At 47.4% G+C, this 18,798-nt stretch overlaps 1 protein-coding gene and 1 long non-coding RNA gene across 3 annotated transcripts in view; one reads left to right on the top strand and one right to left on the bottom strand.

The window, feature by feature from the left end:
* The window catches only part of LOC132523488 (uncharacterized), a 324,435-nt gene extending 316,735 nt beyond the window's left edge, over positions 1-7,700 (bottom strand). The window contains exon 1 of the long non-coding RNA XR_009541536.1: positions 7,630-7,700. This is a non-coding gene — a long non-coding RNA (uncharacterized LOC132523488). The remainder of the gene's footprint in view (positions 1-7,629) is intronic.
* Positions 7,701-9,748: 2,048 nt separating this feature from the next.
* The window catches only part of NR4A3 (nuclear receptor subfamily 4 group A member 3), a 39,641-nt gene continuing 30,591 nt past the window's right edge, over positions 9,749-18,798 (top strand). The window contains exons 1-3 of one of the 2 annotated variants that reach the window (XM_060154749.1): positions 9,749-10,182; positions 13,423-13,596; positions 15,859-16,832. In XM_060154749.1, coding sequence (XP_060010732.1) covers positions 15,861-16,832 — 972 coding nt within the window. In that variant the 5' untranslated portion in view covers positions 9,749-10,182; positions 13,423-13,596; positions 15,859-15,860. Of the gene's footprint in view, positions 10,183-13,422; positions 13,597-15,823; positions 16,833-18,798 lie in introns of those variants that run through there. The other variant, XM_060154750.1, reaches the window with a different exon arrangement.

Raw genomic sequence — 18,798 nt, 5'->3', positions numbered from 1 at the left:
TATTGTCAGACAAGCAGAGGTAGCAGATGATGTGAATTTGCACGGAAAGAAGCAATCTGAACTGGACTGCCGCAGGAGTAAAAGACCCAGGTAGTGGGTTTCAGCTTCTAGAATAGCTGGTTAGCGTGGCCAGAGAGAGTTAGAAGACATCTCTGGCTTGAACAGTCTTCGAAGGAACCTGATTACAGTTAAGATTTCTTTTTAGCCCATTATTGCTCCATGGAAAATCCTGGAGAGCTTTCTGAGCAGCCTGTATTCATTCAAATATTAACTGGCTGTCAGGCTGCTGGTGTTGCTGAGGTAAGCAGAGAGGTAGCAGGGTAGAAGGCAAAGACATCTGTGCCATTAAAGAAGGCATTCTATAGGAAGGAAAACAGAGAAATGCATTTATATTCAGTCACAGCAAAGAAGGTGTGAAAAAACAAGGTAGATGAATCAATTTGTTTCTACTAAAAAGCAAAACAATGTAGAGGGACTATTCACAAATGGTGTTGGGGCAACTGAGTAGCCATTTGGAAAATAATTAAATTTGGACCTATGTCTCACACCATACACTAAGAAAAATGCATCAAAAAACTTAAGTGTAAAATAGAAGCCATAAAAGTAGTAGTAAAAAAAAAAAAGTAGTAGTAGAATATGAGAGAATTCTTTTATAACCTTGTAGTGGGGCAGGCTTTTCTAACTATGACACAAAACCCAGAAGTCATAAAAGAGAAGACTGACAAATTCAACTACATTTTAGGGAAAATCTACATGGCAAAACACTATAAGCAAAGACAAATGACAAACTGGGGTCGGGGGGGATGATGCAACTCATTTTACAGAGGGCAAACCTCCATATTATAAACATCAGCTACAAGTTGATTTTCAAATGACTGCCCCCCCAAAAGAAGAAAAGAATATAAGAGATACTTCACAGAAAAGGAAATACAAATAGCTTTTAAACATATGAAAATATATTCAAACTCACTGTTAAAAAGAAATAAAAATTAAAACCACACTAAGATAACAATTTTCACCCACTGGATTGGAAAAAATCCAAAAGTTCAACAATGCATTTTGTTGGCAAGAACACGGGTAGTCAGGCACTCTTATACATTTCTGATGGGGGTATAAATTATACAGCCTCTATGAAGGGTAGGACCTGTAAAATCACTATGAGATACACTCTTTGACCACAATTCCACTTTTAGGAATTTACCCTACAAATATATTTGTACAAGTGTGAAATAATCTATGTAACAAAAGTATTTACTGCAGCATTGTTTCTAATAGCAAGAGATTGAAAATTTCCCAAATGTCTATCAATATGGTACTGATTAAATAAATGATGCTATAGCCACACAATGATGTGGAAGAGATCTCCAAGACATACTGTTAAAATGAAATATACCTCATATATTTTTCCACTGTTATGGAAAGAACACCAAGATACACTGTTGAGTGAAAAAGGCAGAATGGAAGCAGAAGCTTCCATTTGTATAAAAAAGGAAAGGAAAACAGAATTAATATTTGTATTGGCTTGGGTATGCATTTTAAAACTCTAGGAGGATAGGAACTGAGTAGATGGTGGACAGGAGTGGAAGGGAAACTTTTTTGTTTCTGAACATTTTGTTGTTTGAATCATGTGAACGCATTACCTTTTCAAAAGTTAAATCTTAAGATTTAATATATTAAATGTTTAGAAAATATAATTTGAGTTCCTAGATAATATTCTACATTTATGTCCCTCAGTCTATGGGTGATAGATTGTAGACAAGTGACAAGAGGCCTTGAACTGTAAAGCAAAGTGAGGGTTACAATAGGAAATCTGATGACTAGAAGTGAAGAACTTACCAATGAACAGGTTGTACAGACTCAGGGTAGAGACAGTAAAGAAAAGAGGGAAGGACACCATCTTGTGAAAGTATCAGAGCAAAAGTGCCACATCGAAATAAAGAGATAAGCCAGAGATTAACTCTTGAGGAGGTTTAGGATCAAAAGGTGATATAATTCCTTAGGATACTTGAATTCTTTAGTTCAAACACAGATATCACAGAGTGCTGTGACTCAGGGGTACTGCCCTCAATATGGACAACTAGATGTGTCTGTAGTCCAGTCGCAATGGAGAGACAGGCGGTTCAGAAGCAGCAGCACAGTGATGTACAGCAGGTCTTCTCTGCTGCTCTCTCATGCTGAACCCCTGAGTGAAACTCTCTCAGAAAAGTTAATAAGGCCACAAGGCTGGTTATGATAAAGAAAATAGAATGTTTTGAATAAAGCTTCTTGAAAACTGCTTTCATTCATTCATCAAATGTTTACAGAGCACCTATTCTGTGCCAAGAACTGCTCCATGGGCTCAGTAAATTCATCCTCCCAAATAAATATGTCCAAGATAATTTAAACAAAAAGGCATTTTAAAGGATTTTGAGATAAATAGAAGCTTCTCACACACAAAAAATTTAAATATAAAAAGTCGCTAAAAAGTTAACTGGCAACTATAAAGTGCCATGAAACTATGGTAAATGGACTTCAAATTGTATACAGGTTATCCTGTTGTTTTTAAAAAGTGAAATTAATGACTTAGCATGAATTTAAAATAAGACAATCATTTTCAGAAATTAGAAATAATGAGTAAAATTTAATAATTTTACTAAACTTAAAAAGTATCAATATAAATCTTTAAAATATGGCTTTCTATTCTCATCACTACAATTGATAAAACAGGAAAACATAACCGGAAAAGAGAACTAATTCAGAACAGATATCAGGGAAGAATTTTTCCAGTAGTGAACTATAAACATGAGTAACAAATAATGAAAAACGTATTATGGCAAAAAATTAGAATCAGTTACTAATTACATGATCTAAGTAAGAAAACAGATACCTAAATACGTAGAAGAGGCATTTAAAAAGTAGCCCTAAATTAATGGACAAACCATGTTTTTACTATCCAAACCTAACTCAGATAATACATAAATCTGCAATGTGTTAAGATTCGGGTATTTCCCAATGCCTATAAAGTCAGCTCTCATTTATCCATAAAAATGTATCCAACAGCAAACCAGCAAGTTTGCAAACAGAATTTATTGTATTCTTCCTGTTTGATTTGCTAACATATTTCCAACTTAATACCTACTTGGTACTTTCCTTTTGACCTGCCTTCTCAATATTTCACTTTCTCTATCTGTTTATACTCTAAAAGGATGTAAAGACTTACAAGCCCACCATCACCAGTCCTTTTCTAGGAAAAAGCAAAAAGGACAGTTCTGCCTCAGCTGCTACATTTAAGAAGAAATGATTCATGCTTAGCATGCAGTGAGAATCAGAAAAGAGCAGGAGGAGCAAACAATAGTATCCATTCCAATGAAAGTTTATTAATTTGTATGAAGTCAATTTGTGACTCATCCACATTCACATGAATGAACAAAAACAAATTCCAAAGCTAAATATAAAATGACTTTTGGACTATCCAGGTTTCTGCTTGTTTCCACTTTCTGGACAAGACAAGGCTGTGATGCTGGCAATACATTAACACTCTCAGGCCACCAAGATCCCACTCAGTGGCTACAGTTATTTATCAAGTAGGCCAAAGAAGTTTAATATAATATTAGTACAAATTACAAATCTGTATACTATACAAATATTTGTATAGTATACAAAAGAGCTACTGAACCTCCTGACTACAGCAATCAAGTAGTGACAGGAGACCAGGCCAGAGCTGACTCATGATTTACATTTAACCAGCCTTAAAAAGCATTCAACTTTAGAACCTGAAAGGATCCTTAAAGATCATACAGTCAGCCCAACATTATCCTTTTACAGATGATATTTAGGCCCCCCGCAAAAGATTAATTAACTTACCCAAGGTTGGGCAGCTTCATGGCAGCAAAACCAGCCCCAGGCCTCTGAGAAGCAATCTAGTGCTTTCTGTAAAATACAGCATCCCACTCCTGGAGAATATGCTGAAGGAACTGATCTTGTACATGTGAGGCAATTTTTTTTTTTCCCAGAGTTGGGTGATAGGAAAGGGCTATGTAGTTATATGTGGAGAGATATTTACTTGCTCCATCAACCCTAGCTAAAATGCAGATCTTATTTCATAGGCATAAATAATATCCTGAATTTATCACACATGCGTAATAACTTTTCTCTCCCAAATCACTGTGGCCTTCCAGAGTTTACCAACGACTGGGGGAAACAGGACTAAGAAATAAACTATCTTTTTAACCAGATTGCAAGCCTGTCCTGTTATTTATTAATGGATAGAAAAATATTATTTAATGAGATTAAAAAATAATATTAGCACTTATACTATTAAGTAATCTTTCCTTCTCTGGTTTTTACTCTTTTCTAAAATTTTCTGTAACACAGAAAGTCTTTCCTGATCTATTATTTACTTTTTCCTTGTTAAATATTAATATTCTAATTCACATGAGCCTTTTTCTAAAACTTCTAAGAAATCATAATTCCAAAATCTCTTTGCCTAGTTTACTTCTGCATATACGTAGTGTTATACAAATCTATTTAAACATATCTTAGAAAAGATAAGAAACTCAAGAATTTATGTGTTGAACTGGTTATACATAGGTGCCATGGTTCTCAATTTTTTAAACCTTAAGAAATTTTCCCAAAAGAAGTTGATATTAACATTTCCTAGCCTACAGCATCCCATTCTTCATTGAGAGGAAGCAGCATAAGTGAAAGTACACATAGAGGGGGAAAGACTGTAGAAAAGTCAAACCAAAAGTCTGTCAGGGAAAAAAAAAAAATCATAGCAAATCTTCCTACACGGCTATAATAGGTACAAGCCAAGCTGCAATTATCACCATGTGGCTGGCTGGGCTTGTGGTGGGCACTATACTCAATCAGGAGTGTTAAAAGTTGAGGTAAAGAAAACAAACCACTCATGTCAAAAATATCCTAATCCATATAACTGGTTAACATATATTATGCCTGTTCTCCTTCATATTCAAATTTAGATGGGAAATATTTTATGGATATTTACTATCTCTGTTAAACTTAGGTGCCACAGAAATTTCAAAGACATGTGAGACATGCTTTTGAAGCTTATAGTTCAACAGGGCAATAAACTGTGGACACAAGAGCACAAAAAGAAGGCAGTAAAATAAGGACTTTATGAAAGACTAAAGCACAATCTGAGTTCATTTCTTGAACTAGTTTTAGAGGAAGGGTAAGATTTCAATAAGCAGAGAAGGGAATGCCATAAAAAGGAAAACTATGAACAAATGTGGAAGGGTAAAAGGATGTCTGAAGAAAAGTGAGGATAACAGTTTGACTAGGATAGGAAAATTCTGTGGAAATAAAGAGGCCAGGATGTGGAGGCTTTGGGGTTTTATTTTGGAGACATATCCAGCTGCTGAAGACTTTTGAGCCCAGGAGTGATATAACAAAAGCCGTATTTTAGGAAGAATAATCTGACAATGATAGAATTGATAAAGAAGGGATAGTATGCAGGTAGGTCAGACAGAAAACTACTACCATTGTCCCATGTTCCTAAGCCCAGTAATTTAAGTGTATAAGTCAATGTCAGCCCAAGCTACCAAATTTTACATACATATCTTAAATGTAGTATAGAACTTCTATAGTGATTCAGGAAAACATGGACTTACACACAAGTCTTTTAATTTTCTTTCCTATCTTCACCTTAGGTAACAACTTCTGGCTTGGAATTTTCATTTCACCTTTCCTCACCCAATTTTTGTATCAGCAAGACTCATCATCATTCTTTACATATTAGCAAAATCAACAAGATTTATGTCAGTGATTAATCAGAAGAGTCTTTAAAGCAATTCTAAATCCCATTTTGTTAAAGTAACTGCTTTATATCACACACAATAAATTTCCCCCAAATTTATATTTTATTTTCCAAGAGAAAGAGCACTCTCTTTCTTGCAGACAGACTACACCTACAAAACCAAAACAAAATGAAAGATAATTATCAAGTGAATCTGTAATAGCTACTTCATAGAAAGAATTTTTAACAGATTGGCTGCCATAAGTATCATGAAAGCAGAAACTAACTGCTTTCTTTGCTTTGGGTGTAAACTAGGCCACACATGAATGTCCCTCTTCTAGAAAAAGGACCAAACCAGGTTAAGTTTTCCACATTTCACAGATTAAGATAGTCTTATTCTATTTGATTTCCCAAAAGAAGAGATTTAATTATAAAGTATTGTTTCATTTGTCATCAAAAAGGTATTTTATATTACTGAAATGGTCATATTACATAAGCCTTACAGAAAATTATGCCTGACTTTTAGTAAATCAGACTTTTGAAACAGTATAGAACAATAGATATTAATTTGAAAAAGAGAACGATTCACTTGGTTTGAGGTCACCTAAAGAACTGCATATGACTACAGCCCTAGGTTTAAGCAGAGGATGGTGTCCCAGTTTGTAAGAGAGCCTTGTCTCTGCTTCCATGACTTTCCATTTGAGTGCAAAAATGTTGCCACTTATCAGTGACCACTGGAACCTCTCCAACAGTCAGTCCAGCTTCCTACCCAGAGGAGTACTAAGCCAGCTGATTGGCTCAGTGCAATCAGACAACAGCCCTCAGCCTCACAGTAGTCAAGGAACCCGATACTCAGGAAGAAAAGGACGTAAAAGGCAGAGGAGGGGAAAAAGAGGCGAGGGTAGCATACAATCAACATAAACGTCCAGAAAGTCACATTCACTCAAAGAGTCAAAGGGAGAAATGCTTTACCTGGAGATATTCAGACAGGGATGGAATTTTTTTTTTAATGTAACATAAATAAGGAAACCGGTTTGAAACGGTCACTGAGGAAACCCAATTCATATAAACAAACTTAGCTAGAAGCTTTATAAGTACCTTCAGTGGGCAAGGATCTTTTACATACTAACATTTAAAAATGTAGTTTACTCAACAAATTCACTGAAAGGTGTTCTGTTTCCTAAAAACTGTACCTAATAACTGTTCTTTTCAGTGATTCCAGTTCTGCACGCGATTTCAAATTGAAGGGGGAATGGGTGGGGTGCAGGACATAAGAAATTTTTACAGCATGGAAATAAAAGTATTTTTAAACCTTCTTGGGGGTGAAAAGTTAGGCAAGAAGTAATACGTGGAAACTGTCAAGTGCTTCTCTACACATCCACCCACCAGATACCATCGCAGCCGGCTAGGGGAGTCTCCCTCTTCTTGCCTGACAGCTTCACTTTCTTTGAGGTCTGGAGCTGGTGATCACACTGGCCCGTCATGGTATTTTCATTTAACAAAGCAGTTACTCAACAGGGGAAAAAGCCACAAAGGAGCAGAGCAACTGCTGCTGCACCCGTGATGCAAGTGCAAGATGAGCCCCGGGCCGCCACCGCCGCCTCGGCTCCTCCGTGACGTCCGGGAGGGGTATCCCCGGCTCTCAGGAAGTGGTGGCCGCGGGCGGCTCCGCCCCCACACGACTCGGGGCTGGCCGGGCCGCGGGGTGGCTGGACGGCCGGGCCTGCCGGCTGGCGGGGATCCCCGTCCCACACCCGCGCACGCCCCGTGGGCCGCGCGTCCCGGGCCCTCCCCCGCGCCACCACTGAGGGCAGGCGCCGCGCCCTGACTCGCCGTCCGCTCAAGTCACAGCCCGCGCGTCCCACTCTATCCCACAGCTCACACCCACTCACCCCGACCCCCTGCGCCGAGCCCGGCCCAGCGTCGCCGGTCACCAGACTGGGTCGAGCCGAGTCCAAGATGGCGACTCCGCCCCCGCCCCCTCCGCACTCCCCGCGGGGTCTGGGCGCCCCCTCACGCGGCGAGCTGGCGCCCTAGGCCCGGCTAAAAATAGCCAGGCCCGACTATATTTGGTGCGGCCGGATCCCGGCGCGGCCGCGCGCACCCCGCCCCGCCCCGCCCCGCCCCGCCCGGCCCGGCCGAGAGCTGCTCTGAATGGAGAAGGGGCGGGGGTGATCGAGGGGAACCTACTCCGCTATCTGCCGCGCGCGGCGGCGGCGGGGCCCGGCCAACCGCCGAATTTAGTAACATTGCCTGCGTCAATCACGCGCCTCGCGTGCGTCAGTGCCGCGCGGCTCCAGGTCCTGCTACCCCCACCCGCCCGCCTTTGAATGGATGCAATGTAGCAGCGCCCTCCTTCTTTGTGAGACTGGATTGGAACCCGTGGCAGTGCAGAGGCACTGTTCCTGTCCGCTAGGTCAACTTTCGTAGTACCCTTCCAGGTCTTCTCCACACCACCCTGTCTGAAGCGGAAGTGGAGGCGAAGAAATATACCCATAGCATATGTATAATTCTAGTTTTGTTTCCAAGTTTCTTGTGGTAGCTCGAACCTTCAATTCTGAGTTGTGTGCTCCGCCCCACACACACACGCAAAGATTGTAACAGGTCAAAGACATAAATGTCACGTCTGATTCAAGCGGACCACATGGGGACCATGTCTGTCTGCATTGTTTCACTCAAATACTTTCTCCTTCTCAAAAAAATCATTTTTAAAAGAGGTTGTTTTCACCCAGCTGCAACCTTTGGAACTAGGAGACTTTAATTCTGATAAAATTTTGTTTTTGTTTTCAGCAAGAAATTCACACTTAAATTCATCACTTCCAGGAAGAAATTGCTCTCCCTAACAGAATCGCCCAGGCTTTCAGCTCACCATTTCATAACAAATGTGTCCCAGGAGACCAGAGCAAATCCCGTAGCGAGGGACTGACTAATAAATCCTGTTGACTGATTTCGAAATGTTTAATTTGGGAGGTGGGAGGGTAGGCCCGTCTACAACCATCAAAAAGTGAAAGTGCGAGCTGAGAGTTACATTTCTGATGGGAGGGGGGTGATTTGCAAGTCAGACCCGCTCAGCTGTTCAACACGTGTGTTTGTTTTACACACAATAAGTAGCTTCTGCTGCAGCGCGCGCGGATGACGGATGTGCACTTAGTTGGGTTATAAAGTCCAGTTAGGAAACCCACATTTAAGTGTAAAGAAATAAAACCTTATCTTCCCAGAGCCATCGGTATCCCTGTGCAAAACACGCACCCAGCAAATGATGGGAGGAGGAGAGAGATTAGCCTAGGCGCAGGGAGCCAGAGAGACGTAAACAGCTTTAGAACTGTTGCTTGGGGAAAGAGCAGCACCTCGGGAGTCTTCGGACTGGTGCCTGACTCCTGCACCCGCTGCCAGGTCACTCGGAGAAGCTGGCTGGCTGAGCCTTCCCTTTCGGAAGAGCTGTCCTCTCTCTTACCCCCTCGCCCTGGCTCCCTGCCTCGGGGCAGCCTCGGAGGCGCGCCAGTAGCACTCCTCCAACTCTACTCCACCCGAGTCTGACAGCTGGGCGGTCCCGCCTGACCCGCGGGCGGGCCGCTGCACCCTCTTACAGAATAGCGCCCGGGCAAACAGCGCGGTTGCAAACGGGTTGGCAGCGCGGGTCCGAAAGGCCCCCGGGCCGGGACTGGCCGCGCGGCATAGTTTCCATTGCGCTACCCGGCAAATGGCCGGGGAACGCGCGCGCGCGCGCGCACACATGCACACACACCCCCTCCCTCGCACACGCGGAACCGGCTGGGCCAGGGGAGGGAGGAGGAGGGTGACGTAGCGTCCCATGGCGTCACATTGACGTCTCGCATTCCAGGCACTCTATGGAGAGGCCGCTAGGGCTCCTGTGGCATAAATGACGTGCCGAGAGAGAGAGCGAACGCGCAGCCGGGAGAGCGGAGTCTCCTGCCTCCCGCCCCCCACCCCTCCAGCTCCTGCTCCTCCTCCGCTCCCCACACACAGACAAGCTCACACCCGCTCCCTCACTCGCACACACAGACACACGCGCGCACACACGCTCCTCACACACACTCCACTCTCTCCCGCGCGCTCACACCCCTCTCACCCTGCGCCCTCGCGGGTGCAGCGCTGCGCGGCAGGCGGACGCCCCTCCCGGTCTCACTTTGCAACGCTGACAGCGCCGGCGGTGGCTGTGGAGGTGGGAACAGAAGCGGCATCCTACCCCCTGGTCGCGGCCCGAGCCAGGACGCCCGCGGAACCCCTCGGCGGCGCTCTCCCATGAATCGGGATCGCAGCATCCCCTGCCAGCAGCTCACTGCCTCTGGGAGCCGCTGGACTTCTACACCGCAGCCCTTCCGGGACAGCAACTGTGACTCCCACCCCCCCCGCCGCCCCCAGTGCAGATTTCGGGGCAGCTTTCTAGAAACTCGCTCTAAAGACGGAACCGCCACAGCACTCAAGTACGTATGAGATTCACTCAGTTAATAGGGGGACTTGCTAAAAAGTTGGCGCGCTGGGAAGCTTAGCTTCTGAAATTGACAACTTTGAGTGTGGGGTTTTCCCCCATCGCCTCCTCGCTCAGGCTTTGCTCTCGGAGTCGCCGGTGGGTTCTGATCTGAAACTTTTCCCCCGTAGCGGGCCTGCGGGGATCTCTGGAGCTTGTGGGATTCCTCTCCCTACCCAAAGAGGCGAAAAGCCTCTAACAAAGAGGAGGACCGGGATTTGTGCAGTAGCAGCTCCAGCGATGTAATTCAGGGTATTTCGGCTCTAGTTGTCATGGTAATGATGCTCTAGGCGGCGGCAGCGGCAGGGAGTTGCAGCTCCGGTGATGAACGGCAGTTATTTTCCTGCCTTTTAACTAGGATTGAAAATAGGGGCTCCGGTGGGTCCAAGTTAATATGCCTAATGGTGACTCCGAGACGGTTGACTGGGAGGAAGCTTGGGAGGGAAGGGGCCTGGTCAGCAGCGGCCGGAGTTTGCAGCGGCGCTCCGAGGATCTCAGGAAAGAGGGCGTAATTGTAGGAATGTGGCTTATTGTATTGAAATGAGCCTGGGGCTCCACCAGGCACGTCTGCCTGGCGTCGCCGACTTGCCCGTTTACACTTTTCCCTTCGGAGGTAATCGGGTGTAATTGCCGACCCCAGTGCCCCGACACGCGTGGGAACGGTGTCCCTCTCCTCCGGGCCTTGAGTCGGTATGGGAGAGGCGTGTTTTACTCTTAACTGACAGAACTCGCGCTTTTGGAGAAGTTGCTCGTAGTGTTTTACTCTTCATAGAAATGAAAGTTCTCGGTGGTGAGAGGAGAGCGGTCAAGCGGGCGCAGCCTGCGGAGGCTGACTTCCAAAGGCACCTCTCGAACCTGTTGGAAGCTTGGGTCAGTCGTGAGGGAGAAAGCATTTGTCCCTTCGTTCCAAAGAACGTTCTTGGAGATTGTCATTTATTTATTATGCCCACGGATTCTCCAGAGGGAAGAGCTGCAAGGAGTTGGGTAATCAGAAATCTCGGGCTATTATCCCAGAGCCCTAGGGTGCCAGGAGAGAGGTACAGGGCGCCCTTCAGTCATTTCATCGCGAATCCAATCCTGAATCTTCTTTTCCCACGACGGAGAAATATTTTATAGAACTGAGCTAGGGAAAGGAACAGCTGCCTAACGCGGCTGCTGAGCACAATGAATGAAGTTTGAGTTTATTCGAGTTCTCTTATCCGAGCAAGACGCTCGTAATGTGAATATCAAAGACCTCTTAGGCCACAGCAGCCTCCACACCCGCTCCCTGCCCCCGCACCCCCACCCCCCCACCCCCACCCCCGCTTCCCTGGGACCGTGCGCTCGCAGAAATTCTCCCCCGCGGTTTGTCTCCTCTCCCTCTGTCTTTCTGAGAATCTCTGTCTTTGCCTTTCTGTCGGTCTCTTCTCCACTCCTCCTGCCCCCGCCCAACCTCCGCCCCCGCTCCCCAGGGTTGGAAACTCCGTGGAGGAGCCCCGGTCACAATGGTGCGTTTCACGGTTTCCTTCACACACTTCACCACGGGGAGGGGAACACGGGGGTGTTCCTTTCGTCTGCCCACGAGAAAGAAAGGGGCTTTGACAGAGGTAGTTATTTCTTCCTAATTTACAACCCCGAGGCTCCGTGCTCCCGGCCGCGGCGGCCGCGAGCGGGAGCGGAGCAACGTGTTTCCAGGCTCTGAGGCTTTGCCTAGGTAACCGGTCGTTTCGGGGCGGGGGGGGTACCGGGGGGGCGGAGAGAGCCGAGGGGCGCTCGGCTCGGCGGCTGTAGGAAGTGCGGTGTGGCTCTTCCCCGTGAACGCCGGGCGCTCGAGGGGAGCCCCTTCCTTGGGAAGACGCTACCCTCGCCCACCCCAGTCAGAGGCCTATCCTTGGAGAAAGACTCCGCTTGAAAGGCCGCGGTGAAGGGCGGGAATGCGGGCACCTGGAGGAGGTGGTGGGAGGTTGCCAGAGACTCCCACTGAAGATGCGGGAGGGACGGGAAGCGCAAGCTACAGCCGTGGGAAGATCCGCCCTTGACTGCGCTAGGGCGAGCGCAGGCTTTCTGTAGTATCAGCTGGGGCTGGGGTTGGGGATGGCAAGGGAATCCCCCATTTCCTGGCCGTCGAGGGCTCCCCGGATCTGGGGGCTCCGATACCCTCTTTCCTTTCAGGCAAGCCCAGGGGCGGCGGGAGACGAAACTTATCCGACACCCGCGGCCCGCGCACCCCCGAGGTTTTTGGAATTTTGGTAGTTTGGGGTTTTTTATTTTTCGAGTCCCCGTTCCCATCCGTTAAGCTGCGAGTGGGTGCGGGCAAAGGGGGCGCTATAGGCCGGAGTTTGGGGCCGTGGGATCCTTACCCGAGGCCCGCCGAAATGAGCTTCTAGCTACAAAGTTTCGCTAAGGCTTTGCGCAGAGACGCTCACCCCAGAGCCGCTCTCGGCGCCCTCCGGAATGTGCCCCCCTCCGGGTCGCCGGATGGCCCCGAGCCTCGAAGTCGCCCACCCTCTGGGATACCGCCCGCTGGGCGCAGGGGGCCTCCCTCCCCTCTCACCACCAGCGGCAAACGCCAACCGCCTTGTGCCTCGTTTCCAGCGCCGGCCTATTTCCACTGTGTCCTTTTGTTTGCTTGACCCCTGGCCCCCGAAACTCGCGGCTAATAGAGGCGAAGCTCCATTAGCATTTAGAATGAAAAGCGCAGACTTTCTTAATTCCTCGGGGCATTCATGCATTCGTTCCGTACCCTGTGCCTTTCCTATGCAACGTGTAAAATTTGTATTTGAGGGGTGGGGGCGGGTGAAGTTGGAAAATATTTTCCGCTCGTGCACACTCACAGACTCCGATTCGGGCGGAACTCCTTCCTCAAGTGTTCTCCATTCTTCGGTTTTCATGACATCGTTAGCTTGGAACCAATTGTGGGGGCAGATAGATTAATTTCTGGGCGACGACTGGCTGCGCGTTTTTTTAGCCTCGGTTCGGGAACCACAAAACCGCGGTGAGCGCGGGCAGCCTTTCCTCGGCTCCCCCAAGGCGCTGTGATGCTTGCTGCCCGGGGACTCCGGTCACCTTAAGCACTGCTTTCTTACCCTTCTAATTCTTTTGTAATTAATGCATTTCTAGAGATCTATTCAACCCTCACCGCCGTACGCCCAGTCCAGGCCGCGGTGACCCAGCGTGGTCTCACTGTGACCTTTGTCTTCTCTCCTGGTGCCCGCAGAGCCCACTGCGGAAGAGCGCAGCCCGGCAAGCCCCAGCCCTGAGACTGGACCCTCAGCGGAGCCGGGCAGCACCTCCGCCGCTTCGCCCCGCCGGAAGTCCCCGCCTCCTCCACTCTCAGCCTCCGCTGGAGAGACCCCCAGCCCCACCATTCAGCGCGCAAGATATCCTCCAGGTAGGTCTGAAGGCACGACCCCTTATTCCTCCCGGGCTGGGATATGTGGGTGGGGGAGCCACATACCCAGCAAGCAGGCTGGTCGACTTGCCCAGCGCCAGGACAGCGAGTGACTGCTGGCCGCGAATTTCACGGCACAGGTGGCTTCCTTGCACGAATCTCCTCTGGATACCACACCCTGTTGCTACCTAGTGGAACAGCCAAATTAAATTAATCGTATTGCTCAAAGATATTTTTCCTGAGAAAAATGCAAATACACCAACAGATTTGGATCTTTTATACATTTTAATGTCTTCATATTTGCTCTATTTTTAATGCTAATGCATTTAAGTTATGGGATCATTTCGAACAATGCAAAGCATTTTTGTTTGTATAAAACGCAAATCATTTGGGTGCAGACATTTGGATTATTGAAGCTCAAAGGGAAAGAGAGAAAGCATTTGAGCTGAAAACCAAGGAGTAAATTTGATTTGGGCAAAAGAAAGGATTGCAGGTTTGGCTTGTAATACCTCTTTATGCATTTGGTAAAGGGATACCAGGTGCCTGGCCAAAGAGATGCAGATAAATAGAACTCAGTCCCAGCAAGCTCATCTTCTATCTGGAAACCTCAGAAAGACAAAAAGAAGAGCAATAGGTAGGGATTGGCAAAGAAGAATGATAGAAAAGACTCATGGAGAAATTCAAGGGAGGAGAACAAATGAAACATCAGGCAGTGTTCTTTCTTTTAAATGACTAGCCTTTCATTTTACCCCAACAACTGGACAGCAGGATAAGTGCTCTTTTAACTTCAAACTAATGAGTGTTTGTAGGGCGCTCGGAAAATAAAGGCTTGAACTGGCCTCTCCTCATCACTGCTTCTTCCACCAGGCCTTCAACACCTTTCTACAAGTCAAGATTTCATCCCATACATGTATGACTCAATCAGATTTGGAAATGTGGGTAAGAGAAAGATGTCAAAGGAGATGTTAAGTATTCACTTTTCTATTAGTCACACCTTTTACACCATAGACTCCAAAGCCACGTTAAGCATGTGGTTTTCCTTTGGCTCAGAAAAACCAACCACCAGAAACTGCCCAGTTTACTATTTATATTTAGCCATAAAGAAAGGGAAATAATTAGATAAATTATCCACTAGATCCAATATTTCTTAGGGCTTTCTCATCCAGTTCAACCTCTCTGAACAATAGTAAGCACTCCAGATATCATTGCTTTGGGGGCTGAGAGAAACTAAACCTATTAAGAAACTGCTTTCTTTTCTAGGGGTACTAATTCTTCTGTCATAAGAAAATATGTAGATAACTAACCTATTATGACAACTGTAAACTACTGTTATAAAGCAGCCACTGATATATTTTATTTCTTAGAATGGGGGGAAAAATACACACACACACACACACACACACATATATATATAGCATACATGGCAGAGAGCAGGTTTGGTGGGTGTTCTGTTGCAGCTGCTGATCTTTTTCTTTGCAGATGGTGCAAACTCCCCCGAGTCCATTTCCTGGACCTACGTTCCTACCTCACCACCTAGCTGGCTGAAATCATCAACAGGGGTCCAGTTTGAGCAGGCTGCTAGCCTTTCTTGGAGGAGTAGGGAGAGGGTGGGCGAAAGCAGCCACAATGTGTGTGGGTAGCCTCAGTTGGCACTGATAAAATGTTAGAATGTCACTGGGCCAGTAAGTCCCATGTAGGACACCTTTTTTTTCTTTTCTTTCTTTTACTAACTCATAGGTTTACAAATCAAAGCGTGTGACTTGGGGGATGAGTAGTCTCTTTCACCCAAAAGAAACCAACACAGCATTCACTGGATTTCTTCTTGTCCTCCCAATTTGTGGCCGAGGTCACTTCATTTAATCTCTAGGGCTCAAAACCACTTTTAAAAACACGACTGGGCTTATGAGGGAAGACATCAAAATTCACAGATATAGTGGAGGACAGGGCAAGGGAGGGAAGGTGAGCACAGAAATCCTCAGGAGGCTGGGTTTTGGCAACCTGTGGCCCCTTTGGCAGTTTGTCAGGGATTCAACTTTCTTCCCAGGGGAAGAAGGAAGGAAGGAAGGGAGGAAGGAAGGAAAGAAGGAAGGAAGGGAGGGAGGGAGGAAGGAAGGACGGACTCTAAGTCTATGATACTAGAAGGTGAAAAGAATGTCACTTCCTCTCTATTTCCCATATTGGAGAGCGACAAGTCCATTGCTACCTATTAGCTAGCAAGAGTGCCGACTTGCTTCTGAGAGACCTTTTTCCTCTCCCTTGCAGATATGCCCTGTGTGCAAGCCCAGTATAGCCCTTCACCGCCAGGTTCCAGTTATGCAGCACAGACATATGGCTCGGAATACACCACGGAGATCATGAATCCTGATTACTCCAAGCTGACCATGGACCTCGGCAGCACCGAGATCACGGCCACGGCTACCACGTCCCTGCCCAGCTTCAGTACCTTCATGGAGGGCTACTCGAGCAACTACGAACTCAAGCCCTCCTGCCTGTACCAGATGCAGCCGTCGGGGCCCCGGCCTTTGATCAAGATGGAGGAGGGCCGCGCGCACGGCTACCACCATCACCACCATGACCACCACCACCACCACCACCACCACCAGCAGCAGCCATCCATTCCACCCCCCTCCGGCCCAGAGGACGAGGTGCTGCCCAGCACCTCCATGTACTTTAAGCAGTCCCCGCCGTCCACCCCCACCACGCCGGGCTTCCCCCAGCAGGCAGGGGCGATGTGGGAGGACACGCTGTCCTCGGCACAGGGCTGCATCGCACCCGGCCCGTTGCTCGACCAGCCGATGAAGGCGGTGCCCACGGTGGCAGGCGCGCGCTTCCCGCTCTTCCCCTTCAAGCCCTCGCCGCCGCACCCGCCCGCGCCCAGCCCCGCAGGCGGCCACCACCTCGGATACGACCCGACGGCCGCCGCCGCGCTGAGCCTGCCGCTGGGAGCCGCCGCCGCCGCCGCCGCCGCCGCCGCCGCGGGCAGCCAGGCAGCTGCGCTCGAGGGCCACCCGTATGGGCTGCCGCTGGCCAAGAGGGCGGCCGCGCTGGCCTTCCCGCCGCTCGGCCTCACGGCCTCCCCCACCGCATCCAACCTGCTGGGTGAGAGCCCCAGCCTGCCGTCGCCGCCCAACAGGAGCTCGGCGTCGGGCGAGGGCACGTGCGCTGTGTGCGGGGACAACGCCGCCTGCCAGCACTACGGTGTGCGCACCTGCGAGGGCTGCAAGGGCTTCTTCAAGGTGAGCACTCGCCCCTCCGGCTCCCTCTCCCCTCAGCAGCCAGCCTCCCCAGACACCCGCTCGAGTGAGCGTCTAAGCGGGCCCTTCCCGGTTTGAGAGGTGTACTGGTTATACTGTGCATTTCAGAAGCCTTTCCTAGCACCCTCACACCCACTTTCTCAGGGCTTTTTAACTTGACGTCCATTACAGGAGGCCCAGACGGGCTTGAGGGGGCTGTGAACTTCCTGACTTGGCGTTACCTCCTGCTTATTTTTCTGGAGAGAGCTTTCAGCAGATTCGCAAAGGGATCTGTGACCTCAAAAATGCAAACACCTCACTGTGTTCCTCTTCTGTCCATCCAGGATGTCTGAGGGAATAGGGTCTGTGTGCCAGGCCCTGGGTATTTGTATCTCATTTAATCCTCCTAGGAAGAGCTAGGACTCTAGACTCAAACAGAACTGACATTGAATTTTGGTCACCCACTAGCTATTTTTACTAACAGCGTCTTGAATGTTTAATTATCCTTGTTTCATAGATGAGGAAATGGAGGCTCAGGGAGGTTAACTGCCCCTGGACACACACTCAGAGAGTGAGATGGAGGCAGGATGCCAACTCATGTTTGCATGACCTCAACGTGCATGCCCTCTTCACAGCTCTGCAGCTGCAGAATAGACAGGGGCAGCTGGTGGATGCAGTTTGGGGCAGCTTGCTCTGTAGAAGATAGTAGCTGGGGTCTCATCTTCTGTACCACACAGAGTGGGGACACTCTTCATTATCTCAGAGACCCAAAGGAGAATTTTATAGTGGGAGGGTCTTCAGCCTCCCCCTTATTTTGCCCAGGAGGATACTGAAGTCTAGAGAGGTGATTTAGTTGCACATGGGGACAGTTCCAGCTGGTTTCTCCTGACTCTTGAGTTCAGTGCTCTTCTCACCACTCGGGGGGAACAGGCCTTGTTCTCTTGCAGCTCTGTTTTTGCTACTGACTCCCAGACTTCTTCAGACACTTAATTCTGTGCCACCCTCCCCACTCCTCACTCCCCTGGCTATTATGTCAGGCATTTGCAAACCCCTGAATGCTCAATAATCACTTCCTAGCCTTCAGTGCTGGGCAGGGTGGAGGGAGAGGAGAAGCTGGATGCTGATTGGATAATGAGGATTTGGGAGGCCAATAGGATGTATCTGGGAGCATGCTGGAATTGGAGTCAGAACACTCAAATAGGAGTCCTTGATCTGTCACCTACCAATTTTATGATGTTGGGCATGACACTTCCTTCCAGGCCTCAGTTTCCCTATCAGGTGAATAAATTTCAGAGAAAGGCTGTGAGTATTAAATGAGAGAAATGTTTATGAAAGCACTTTATAAGCTTTAAAGGGCCATAAAAGAATAGTTCATTATAAATGAAAATAGAAACATTTATTTAAAAAATGCACATGTGTGCATTGGTATACATACCAACAAGCAACAGTTATTTTTGATCTGGAGATAGGAATCATGTGATTAATTTCTGCAGATAAATGAGAAAATGCTTGTGGAAGGATTTTGCAGTATGTTAAATGCCATACAGGAGGTATGCAGGATTATGATGTTTTAAATGTAGAACCATCGGTTTAGCCGTTTTTTTCTGTCTTAACTACTCAAGCTTTACTTTCAAGTAACTGCATTCCTTTAGCAGATTTGCTTTTTACAGCATTTCAGCGGAAATGCTGAAAGGCAGTGAAATGGGCAGCTGAAAGGGGAAAAAGAAAGAAAAACAAGAGAAGTATAAGTAATCCACAAATATAATCACCCCTGAATTGACCAAAATACAGGAGGGGTGATACATTCCTCATCTACAAATGTCAATGAAGTGTTCCCCAACAGCATCCTTCTTCAGCAGCAATATCTTGAAAACAAATCTATACTCGAAAGGGTAGGGGTAGGATAAGGGAGAACCACCCTACAGATCTGTTAATTAAGGGAACGGGAGCAGGTTTTACCCAGTGGCTT

The sequence above is a fragment of the Lagenorhynchus albirostris genome, chromosome 7 (assembly GCF_949774975.1).
Source record: "Lagenorhynchus albirostris chromosome 7, mLagAlb1.1, whole genome shotgun sequence".
NCBI classification, from domain to species: domain Eukaryota; kingdom Metazoa; phylum Chordata; class Mammalia; order Artiodactyla; family Delphinidae; genus Lagenorhynchus; species Lagenorhynchus albirostris.
This window is presented reverse-complemented; position numbering and strand designations above follow the sequence as displayed.